Genomic DNA, 12,472 nt, shown 5'->3' on the forward strand with positions numbered 1-12,472 from the left:
ACAAGGTGTAACTTGTTTGAATAAGCAAATATTTTTAAAGCTATGGCTTGTCAATGACGAGGGTGCGGCAAACTGTGTTTCTGACCCTCAAAGTTTTCCCCACACTTGGCTTCCTTTAACCAGCTCCCAGAATGCAAATGGTTGGAGGACCATCAAAGCCACATGGCTACTCATTTCATGGCCAAACCCTAACCCTAACCCTAACCCTAAACCCTAACCCTAACCCTAACCCTAACCCTAACACCCTGCTGAATGGGGCAATCTCTGCATTGTTCTTGTGTTTTTTCGGGAATGCTGAACAGCGTCATCGACACACATCTTTTGTTTTTAAAAAGCGCATAAAGGCTTTTATTTAACAGTAAGAAAATACATGTTTTATAAAAGTGGAATTATTTAGGAGTTTAAAAGTAACAGACAACACAACAAAATGTACAGTCTGTCAATAATATTAGTCTTTGTATATCAACATTGGTGTCTCATTTAATATATGAATCTGCCTATGCCAAATATCTTCAAAGTTCTTAGAGTTATGATGTGGGCTAATCCTGAACCTACCCCAGCTACACTCTGAGAGCCTGTTTGGGGCCTCTTTCATATTCTTTTCGCCCCTAGCTGCATTTGCACATTTGCAGATAAACTTGAGAATCTTGTCCATTGCTATTTGTTCATAATCTGCATCACCAACCTCAACGAGCTTCATAACGTCATCAACTTCTTCCGTTGCAACAACAAAGGGCGTATTGTAGAGATTAAAAAAACTCGGATTTTCCGTCTAGAAAGGTTTCTTCAACTTATTTGGCCACTCGTGGCGATTTTACAATTGGCAAAAAATCGAAAAAATAGCTCCACTTTAACAGCCTGTTCTTAGGAAGGAAGGAAGGAAGAAAGACCCAATTTCTTAACCCCATGAAATGACTCCATTTGTTAACAACCAGTTCATAAGTCACCTCAATTGAGTGAAAACCGAGGCAAACTCTTACGTATCTCGTATAACACTCAACGGGAAGCCGACTCTATTTAAAGTTCTATCGTACATATTGATGTACATATGTAATGTTTTGGTGTGTGGAGAAAGTGTTTATTGTTCTAAATGACAGTGTTGTCATGAAACTGCTGTCATTTCCTTGTTCCACTTAACTAAGCCTCTACACATTATTAAGTTCTCCAAAAAATTAATCAATCTACAACATTTCCAAGTGCGTATCTCAAGATTCAAGATTCAAGATTCAAGATTTTTATTTGTCACATACATATACATACTTTCATACATATATGCAGTGAAATGTAATAGTGATATATAGTAATAGTAATAGTACTTTAAACAAAAATATGGTGGATATCCTGTATTTTGTCGGTCTGTGTTCTGCCATATTGTGTTCCAAATGTCCGCATTTAGAACATATAGAATGGTCCATCTCTAGTAATGCTCTTAGCGTTCTAAATTTTCCACCCTAGGCGTAATTTGAGAATATTCCATTTCTAGTTATGCAAACCTGGATTCCGGACCCTTCAGGAACGGTGATCTTCCAGACGCAATTGAGGCTGTTGAGGTAGGGTTCGGGGAAGCCAGGGGACAAGATGGTGCCTGTCCGCTGGGTCAGGTTCCCTCCACAGGGCACTGCAAGTAGAAGGAGGAAGGGTATGGAAGGGGAACTGTAGGGTTAGATTTGGAAACTCAGTGGACCAGCCACAAAACCATAACAGTCCACACACACACACACACACTAGTGGTTTCACGACTACTGATTTTTACAATTTGCCAAGTTTTTCATAATAGTACTTGACAAGTCATCTTTTACCTATTAAGTTAGAAAGATGCAGCAGAATTGTAGTTTGCAGTGTTGCAGTGCATATAATTTACAGAATGGACTTAATAAAAATACAATATAATATTCATAAGTATGTTTTACTGAGTGTATTATGCCATAAAAATAAGAATTGTCATGTTGGCGTTATCTTACAATGAGCCGTTTAGGGAGCAGGGAACACTTCCATGCCATGTTGAATCGCCATGTTCCTACAGTAGCCCAGAGCGGACAAGCCACACACTGGACTTTTGAGAGGCCAATGTCTCTTCCACGGATGTCACCATGTTGCACCGCCATGATGCTTCTCCAGTAGCCCAGAACAGATAACCAAACACTGGCTCTAGAGAGGGCATCTCTTTCACGGAGGCCGCCATGTTCCGATCTGCAGCCTCACCGATGATGCCGCTAAATTCTACACACTGCACTTTAAAATGAATTAGGAGATATTTTAAATACTACATAGCTGAATTAAGATATAAATACACATTTTAATAAATTATTTTACTCATACAGTAATTCTTGTAAATCTGGTGACATTGACAAAAATGATGTGAACGACAAGTTGACTGCTGCCAACAGGGCCGACAAGTGGTAGCCGACTAGTTGGTGAACCTGGAGCGCGCGAACACATGCACGCACGCACGCACACACACACACACGCACACACACACACACAGATGCAGTAGGAAGACGCTCTGAGGATGTTTACAACCTTCAAACGCTGTCGATCCAGCTTGTACTGCTGAGTTGACATCTGGTGGCAGCTTTGGGGCATCTGCCACAGCTGTATGTTCTGTGGGTCTGAGTGAGAGTGTTTAAGTGTGTGTGTGTGTGTGTGTGTGTGTGTGTGTGTGTGTGTGTGTGTGTGTGTGTGTGTATGTGTGTGTGTTTTTTTGTGTATTTGTGCCTGCATAACCCCCTTAGCCTTTTCTTGCCACCTGTGTGTTGCATGGTTGCATTTGGTCAGTACAATGCTACAGTCGACGGTGGCCCAGATCCGTCTGGGAGCGGTTGCTTAAGAGACTCAGAAGAAAGAAAGAATGAAAGAGCAATAGAAATAAAGAAAGAAAGAAAGAAGGAAAGAAAGAGAGAAAGAGAACACCCCAGGCAAACATCTATTTGTGACTTAAACTGTCAGTTAATGAGAAAGATGACTATCATCTGTTATCATCTTGTACATATTTGCAACAAAGAGGTAAATGATAAGAATGACTTGATAATAACATGAGTTGTGACTTTAAGGTTTTATGTCAATATTTATTGTCATTGGGTTCATTATTTATATTTAGACCCGTGACACACTCAGTGACACACATTTAATACATTTTCCTTGAAATTTACTTACGTGATTAATAATCACACATGGTCCTACACTAAGATATAACAATGGAATATTATGAGAAAATTATGAAAATTCTAGGTGTAAAAGTGGCAACGAAATAAAATAAAGAACAATGGAACGACTCAAATGAACAAACAAATAACTATTAATTGCTGAGGGGAAAGGTTGAGAGAAAAATGCTGATGTTCAGTTCTTTGAATGATGTTTCACATAATTTTTAAGAATTTTTCTCTAGATTCAAGAGGTTTATTCATCACATAAATATACATACTTTCATACATATATGCAGTGAAATGCCTTTACAACGCACCCAGAGATTATGCACAATAGTTACTAAACCAAACATAATAGGCAACCTAATTCCTACATAGCTAACGAACTGAAACAAACTGATTCCTAAATCAGTTAGTTTTATATAGGACAATAGCCTTTTTTGTATGTTACGTAGCTTTTAAAACCCATTGCGTCATACGAAGAGACTGCTCTTCCAGATAATGCTACACTGTATTATAAAGATCGGAACGCGATCGTGGCGCCACCCCTTGCGGCCACCTGCGCGGATGCTCTGTGTCGACTTCGCACATTTTAGTATTTTTTTCCTTGTTTTTTATGACAATGTCCGCCAAAAAAGCATCGGCAGTGACCTCCTACGGCCGCAATGCACTCGTGGATATAAAAACTTCCCTGAAAGACCAACTTTGGGACTTTTTATCCGTGGATAAAGTGGCTGCCAGAGATTTTACATGCCAACGCTCTCAACAATAGCAACAACAACAATGGAGCCGCTGTTCCACGGGCAGGCTCACGGAGAAAGCATCGTGGTAAACGAGGCGGCACTTGGGTCTGAAAGAGGATGCAACCTTACCGTCCACCTCTGCCAAGCATCCTTCTTGCCAACGTTCAGTCTCTTGAGAACAAGATGGATGAACTTCGAGCGAGGATTATATTCCAACGGGATTTGAGAAATTGTTGCGTCCTCTCCCTGACGGAGACATGGCTGAACCTGCTGGTGCCGGACCATGCCATACGTCTAGCCGAGTGCTTCTCCATTTTCCGCAAATACAGGTCGGAGGAGTCGGGGAAATCCAAGGGTGGAGGCGTCTGCCTCATGATACACAGCCGATTGTTTATTATCCGCTCAGGACTCTCTCGTGCTCCTGTTTGCCGAACCTGGAACAGCTGACCATCCCATGCTGTCCATTTTACCTCCCCCGGGAATTCAGGACAGTCAGCATTACAGCTGTTTATATTATACCACAAGCAGACATCGGCACAGCACTATCGGACCTGTATGATGTGTTGTGCGGATTAAAAAAAAAACATCCCAACGCGGCTGTGGTGGTGACTGGGGACTTTAACAGGGCGAACCTTAAAAAAGTCCTGCCTAATTTCTCCCAACACATCACATGCACCACCAAGGGAGATAGAACTTTGGACCACTGTTACACACCTTACAAGAAAGGATACAAGACCGTCTCGCTCCCTGCTTTCAGGAAATCTGATTACACAACGATTTTGCTGGTTTCTGTTTACAAGCCTCTGATCATGCGTGAACGGGTGTTGACGAGGGAAGTAAAGCGGTGGTCGGACCAATCAGAGGCCGCGCTTCAGAACGCTCTGACTGACATTGACTGGGACATGGTCCAATCAAGTTCCAGTGACGTCAGCGAGCTCACGGAAGTAGCTATGAGCTTCGTAGCAGACAGCATCATTCCCACAGAGAAAGTTCGGATATTTCCAAACTAGGAACAGTGGGTCGATAAATCGATCCGCTGCACTCTGAATGCTCACATGGCCGCTTACAATGAAGGTCTTGTATCCAGAAATATGTACAACTACAAAGCAGCGTCGTACAATCTGCGGAGGGCGGTAGAGGATGCTAAAGGGCCGTACAGAGAGACTGTGGAACTACAGATGGAGCAACGGGATACCAGACGCTTGTGGCAGGGGCTACAGACTAGTACGAACTATTAGAGCAGCCCCTCCCCAGCCACTTTTATGCACGGTTTGAGTCTGGCAACAACACTGCTAGCTTGCCGGCTAATTGGAGTTACACCACTGGGGTTGAGCGTGCACTCTCAGAGCATGACATCAGGGGGGCTCTGATGCATTTGAACACCAGGAAAGCTGCAGGCCCAGATGGTATATCTGTACGAGTACTGAAGACCTGTGCTCACCAGCTAGCCCTGGTGCTCACTATAATATTCAACATCTCCCTGGCTGAATCAGTGGTCCCACTCTACTTCAAGAGGTCCACCATCGTTCCTGTCTGGAAGATGGCCTCTCCTGCCTGCCTGAATGACTACCTTTCGGTGACCCTCACCTCGGTGGTCATGAAGTGTTTCGAGAGACTGATTAAGGATTATATCTGCGCGTCCCTACCCCGCACCTTGGGCCCGCTGCTGTTTGCGGATCGGCAAAACAGATCCACGGATGACACGGTCTCCCAGGTACTGCACACCAGGCTCACGCACCTGGATGGCCGGAAGGGGGCCTATGTGAGATTGCTGTTCATCGATTATAGTTCAGCATTCAAAACCATAGTCCCCACCAAACTGGCTTTCAAGCTTCAGGAGCTTCAGTGCCTGGATCCTGGACTTCCTCACAGCCTGGCCCAAGGTGGTTAGGGAGGGGAGGCACATGTCCAGCTCCCTCACCCTGGACACAGGATCCCCCCAGGGCTGCATCCTCAGCCCCCTACTGTACTCCCTGTTCACACATGACAGTGTGGCCAGGTCCAGCTCCAACACCATCATCAAGTTTGCTGACGACACCGTTGTGGTGGGCCTGATTACCGATGGCGATGAGAAGGCCTACCGCGAGGAGGTGACTGACTTGTCACTCTGGTGAGAAAGGCAAGGCAGCGTCTTTAACACCTCAGGCAGCTGAGGAAATTCTGGGCCTCGGTGAGGATCCTCAAGTCCTTCTACTCCGGAGCAGTGGAGAGCATCCTGACAGGCAACATGACTTTCTGGTTTGGGAACTGTACTGTTCAGGACAGGTGGACCCTGCAGAGGGTGGTGCGTTCAGCTGAACGTACCACTGGAACTACCCTCCCCTCCCTGCAGGACTTATACACCAGGAGTTGAAGTAGCCAACAACAACGGAATGTTCCATCTGCTGCGGTCAGGCAAGCGCCTCCGCAGTCACACAGCGAGTACAGAGAGACTGAGACGGAGTTTCTTCCCGCAAGCCATAAGGACTGTCAATGCTGACCCCATCAGGTGTCCTCACTGATTCACACACATAGGCTCCACTACCTTACTGTACTGTATGTAGCATACTGTACTGCATACTGTATCACTGTTCTGGGATATTGCTTACTTTGCTGTATTGCTGTTCTGTTCTGTGTTACTGTATTGGTGTGCCTTACTGTTGTATACTGTACTGTATACCTCCACACACACTACCTCACTTTATTCACATGCCACTTTAATGCACATATCTGTATATACAATAATAGCCTATCCCATATACATAAGTCTATTCCCTTTATTTCTATTTTGTACCAACACTCTGCATTACCTTTGAGTTATTTTCATTCATTTTATTCTTTATTAAACTTACTTACAGCAATAGGTTTTAGGAATCAGTTAGTCAAGTAGAACTTTTTAGGTAGCTATTGTGTTTAGTCTAGAACAAATTGTGCGTAATCACCGGATGCGTTGCAGGGATATTTCACTGCATATATGTATGAAAGTATGTATGTATGTATGTGACGAATAAACCTCTTGAATCTTGAAGACCAGAGCACATTCCACTCAACCTTGTGTGGAGAAAATGGTAGCCACAGGGCGTTTGACAGAGCATAGTGGTTTGTTTTAAAGCACAGTAAGGTTGTATCTGTGACTGGAGTTTGACTGTTAAAACATTGTATGAGAGAAACACCCAGGGATATGATTGGGAGCCAAAATCTTGTAAACGACACCTGATCAATGGCACACAACCTTTCATCGGTATAAAACCCTCTTTGTCTGATCAGACCACTGTTTTGAAGCAGCTCTGTATCTTTCTCTTTATTCTGCAGAATAAATATATTAAATACTCTCAGTTTGTTTTCCTCTCGCGAACAGGTTAACCTCACCGACCACGCAGTGAGAATTCTCCAACAAAGGTCACAGAAAGAACCAACCAACCAACCAACCAACCAACCAACCAACCAATTAAAGAAAGAAAGAAAGAAAGAAAGAAAGAAAGAAAGGAAGGAAGGAAGGAAGGAAGGAGGGAAGGAAGGAATTAAGAGAGAAGGCAAGGATAGAAGGAAGGAGGGAAGGAAGAAAGGGTCCTACCGATGCAGCTTGGGATGGAGCTGTTCCACTGAGCCAATGCATTGGGCACTGTCAGGCACTCGATGGCACTGGGTCCCTCCAGGATGTATCCGGGGCTGCACTCGAAGCGGATCACCGCGCCCACAGCAAAGTTGTTGCCCATGCGCCGGGCATTCCGGGGCTCCGGAACCGAGCTGCACTGGGTGGCGCTGGTCCTGGGGACCGCTGTAGGAAGGGACACATGAAACTAGCTACTGATCTGTGGACGTGTTGATATGATCTGTTCAGGGTCAAGAGAGTATTATTTTACGTGGGTCATCAAAACAGGAATTTTTACTATCTATCCACTCATCTATCTATCTATCTATCTACAGTAGGAGCCACTTGAAGAGGGCTTAACAGCCAAATTTCAACCAGCTTCTTGCCAGTTTTCGGCTAACTACCGGGCGGCTCCCAACCAGCTGGAATTCCCCCTCATTCTCATGTGTCCTGACAGGGTGTATTTAATTTCAACTGTAGATGATATAAACAGCAGTTTTTATTCTTTTTAAAGTGGCCAAGTGTGTGGATTTATAGGTTCTAGTCTTTGGCCTTTTGATTTCAAAATGAGATTTTAAAAATATTTAATTTTTATTTTACTTAATATAATTGCATTTGAGCCTCTCTCAGAGAAACTGTCCCCCATCAACCCCCCCCCCCCCCCCCCATTTAATAGATTGATTTTCCAAATTCCAAAAAACAACAATGGCACAATAAAATGTCAATGAATAAAAGTCAATTGAATAAAATCAACATTAGGGATATAATAATAATTTGTACAAATGTTAAAGAGACTAAACAGTGTATGGATCCTTTTGAACACTCAAGATTGTTTGATTGATTGTTGATACAGTGTAAACTCCATGGTTTACTTCATGTATTCGTTGCCAACTATTAAATAAATCGCCAACTATTAATTAAGATTTATTCAGAATTATTAAGAAGACCTGTATAATAGTAAATTGGATATTTGATTCCCCCTCTAAGGAGAGGGGGAATACAGAGAGGGGGTCATTGGTCGGTAGGAATTTTCACCTCTCAGTGAAAAAGGGGTTGATTGCTCCAAAGGAGATTTTGGTCAATGGGTCTGCGTTTGTATATGTATGGGTTAGGTGTGGGGGCTTACAGACCTGTTGGGTGACACAATGACTGTACATTAAGTGCAAATAAAGAGATGGCCCAAGGCTTTACTTGCGGTCCGCTTCAGTAGTCACTCAAAAAAGGTGTACTGACGGAGACACATACTGTAACCTTGTGTGAAAGTTTTAGACTGGGAGGCGCCAATATAAATGATCATAAAACAACAAAAAGTTGGAAGCAACAGGTAAAACAGCATGTGATAAACAATTAAGGGTAATGCAGCAATACAGATAAAAATGATCTCATACAATCAATAGTCATAATGCACGGATGGTCAATTACACTTGTGTGTGTACACGTTTATTAGTTGTCGTTCTGGAAAGCAACAGGGAGTGATCGATAACAATAATTTATCTTAAATTAGTATTTAGATAGAGTAGTAGTAATAAGTAATGAAAACTCATAAAGGTGCGCATACGGCACACTGTAGGTCCAAAAAAAGCTAAGCTCCAATTCTCCGAGTTGGGTTTACCTCTCACACAATGAGTTGAAGACAACAAAGTGTTGAACATAGCATGATTGTATTCATGAATTTATCAATTTAAAGTAAAGCAGAGAAATTGTGCATTATGCTTAACTGGCATAGTGTACACATGCTGTATAACAGGCATCAGTAGTTCATCCTTGGATTTTCCCCTAACCCTAGTCTTAATCTGAGTTAGGGTTTAGGCTTTTATTTGTTTGTGTTGACCACACTATTACCCCGACCAATTATTAGAGGCATGGTTTTTATTTGAGCAACTGTTTAAATTTGAGGAAATATGGTAAGTCAAATATATGAATTACCTTATCTTCTAAACATTACACTGCTATTATGTACATTATCGCTTAAATGCTAACCCTGCTATTTGTTGTTGTTTTTATGTCATTCATTGTCTCAAGGTCATTCAATCGTCACATAGAACACAAAGTGTTCACATGGGGTTTCCTCCACCTAACGTCAGTCCGGACCCCCACCAAAAAACATGCACACATCATCATCTGACCAGTGATGGACACTCGTCACCAAGTCCCCGGGCACGTCCACGAATGCTGCCCACTGCTCCTGGCTGTGCCCCCGGAGGAAGGACAAGCCAAGGATGGGTTAAATGCAGAGGCCACATTTCACCAGCCACCATCCAAAGCATGTGCGTGCATGTATTTTAGTGTGGTGTGCCGTGCTCCTATTTGTCTCAAATAGGGGTGGGAATCACCTGGGACCTCACAATATGACACAGTGTTTTCGCACCGAACATTTGTGGGGACTCCCTGAGGGGATTTAGGACCTGGGGAGGTCACCAAGCACTGGTGGCTACACACTGGCACAGGTGAAGCCAAAGTGACGTCATCTGGCGTTTCAGCACAAGTTCCGTGTTGTATTAACTTCTTAACTTTCACTGATTTCACCTTATCAGTCCACTAAAATCTGTTTCTGAATAAATTTGAGGCGAGAAATAACCAATCCAGTTGCTGAATCTTCACTCATTTTAGATCTACAAGATATCATTTAAAAGTTTGATCCCACTTTCATAAAGCACGGGCTCGCTCCCCCAGGGATTTTGTCTTTCATTCAATTATCGTTGGAAAATGAAATAAATACATCTACAATAAAAAAAACTCAGACTCAGTCCGAGGGACCGTGAACTTATGTCGGGACTTACATCACTGAAGGTTCAGTCCCTGAAGGTTCGGTCCCTGTTCTGGAGCAGGAGCTGAATAAGTTGCTCTAAATGGAGTTCTAAGAACAACGATCATTCTTACAGTAGTTCCTGCAGTGTGGACACAATAAAAGGGACGGTTCCTCCAAAAAAGTCCTTAGAACTATGAAAGGTTCCTGCAGTGCAAAAAAGCACGAAATGGGGAGTTCTGCGACACATTAAGTATTGCGATTATATTTGTTGCGATATCTCACAATTATTTTATGTAAATTAAAACACCTGTTACACATGGTTATGCAGTGTTTTCATTGGTTTCATTAAATTAAATACATCTACAAAAAAAACAAAAAAAAACACAGATTCATTCATTCTTTCAAACAATTAATTCTTTAAAATCATCTGCATCATGAGATGTACATGTCGATTATACTAGATGTACAGAAAATATGTTCCGTTCCAAAACATGAATATTTTTCATGAAAAAAACTGCTTTACGTTTTGAATCGTTGCTTCCCCGGTGGACAGATTAAGCCTTGCAACTGCTTTTCCACAAATGCAGCATGGGGGCGTCCCCAGACCCAGCACCAAATTACGTCATCGAGTGGAATACAGATAAAGACAAGATCCGAGCAGGGACCAGAGAGTGACCCTGCATGGGTCAGCCACGCCTCAACACGGATCTGCCTGGTTCCTGTCATGTTCAAGCTGCCCTCTCCAAGTGGCTCCTACTGTGTCTATCCATCCATCATCTATCTATCTATCCATCTATCTATCCATCTATCTATCCATCCTCCCATCTATCCATCTATCTATCTATCTATCCATCTATCTATCCATCTATCCATCCTCCCATCTATCCATCTGTCTATCCATCTATCTATCCATCCTCCCATCTATCCATCTATCTATCTATCTATCCATCTATCTATCCATCTATCTATCCATCTATCTATCTATCTATCCATCTATCTATCCATCTATCCATCCTCCCATCTATCCATCTGTCTATCCATCTATCTATCCATCTATCCATCCTCCCATCTATCCATCTGTCTATCCATCTATCTATCCATCTATCCATCCTCCCATCTATCCATCTGTCTATCCATCTATCTATCCATCCTCCCATCTATCCATCTATCTATCTATCTATCCATCTATCTATCACTCTATCCATCCATCTATCTATCCATCCATCCATCTATCTATCTATCATCTATCCTCTACCATCTATCTATCTGTTTAGTTTGCGTTTAGCTTGCTAGCTATGTATATCCAGCTCACCTCCATAACACTGCAGAGATAATTGAAATTCACCTTTTTTGTTTTTGAAAGTTTATATTAATTTACCTTACAAGGGTCACTGTATGACTAATGACCTTGGGTCAAAATTAATCTCCCTTCAAAGGTCAGCGGTGGAGAACATTATAAAACACAATTACATTACAATTATAGTTTTGACTTTATTTCATACTTTTTGTCCTTGTCTAGTCAGATCTAACCATTAAAGATAATATATTAACTATATATGATTATATGAACTATTATATGATAACTGTTGAGAGAATGATATAAAAATGTATTTTGATAAAATCCATTTTAGACCAGTAACTTGTAATTTATATCGCTGTATTTAATAGACATTACTTAGTATCAATATGATGGTATTCCATCCTAATGTAGCCGTAGCATGTAGCATGCAACCAAAGTAGCACCGCAAAAGCCATGCTTCTTCATAACACAAATATAAAATATAAAATCCTATCAATTACCAATAATTGTCCAGACTAGTTTAGTTTCAGTATAGTTTACTGCTCAATGTTCATTTAATTCAAATCAGAGCTTCATTTGCATATTAAAGTGTCTCATATTAGCTTTTCAAGAACGTCCCAAATCGGCCATATGCTTCCGTTATCACTCCGGTGCGCGCACGCGTGTGTGTGTGTGTGTGTATGTGTGTGTGTGTGTGTGTGTGTGTGTGTGCGTGCGTGTGCGTGCGTGTGTGTGCGTGTGTGTGTGTGTGTGTGTGTGTGTGTGTGTGCACATGCTCCCACTCACCCTGGTAGACCAGGTGGAAGCCTTTGGAGCTGGCCTGGCCTTTGGAGGTGAAGCGGATCAGGACCTGGTTGGTTGTCGCCAACGGCAACGACTCGCCTGAAGGTCAAAGTCACATTTGGGGAAGTCAATATACAATATATTCAACATATTCAATAGTTGATTTTTGGAGATATATTCTGA

General features: G+C 42.3%; 1 protein-coding gene across 1 annotated transcript in view; it reads right to left on the minus strand.

Annotated features, from left to right (window-relative positions):
- csmd2 (CUB and Sushi multiple domains 2) overlaps positions 1 to 12,472 on the minus strand; it is a gene marked incomplete at both ends in the record, with an annotated part of 282,856 nt that overhangs the window by 78,139 nt on the left and 192,245 nt on the right. The window contains 3 exons of the mRNA XM_080019861.1: positions 1,494 to 1,618; positions 7,440 to 7,643; positions 12,293 to 12,388. Of these exons, the coding sequence (XP_079875987.1) occupies positions 1,494 to 1,618; positions 7,440 to 7,643; positions 12,293 to 12,388 (425 nt within the window). The remainder of the gene's footprint in view (positions 1 to 1,493; positions 1,619 to 7,439; positions 7,644 to 12,292; positions 12,389 to 12,472) is intronic.

The sequence above is a fragment of the Zeus faber genome (assembly GCF_960531495.2).
Source record: "Zeus faber genome assembly, chromosome: 1".
In the NCBI taxonomy this organism is placed as follows: Eukaryota; Metazoa; Chordata; class Actinopteri; order Zeiformes; family Zeidae; genus Zeus; species Zeus faber.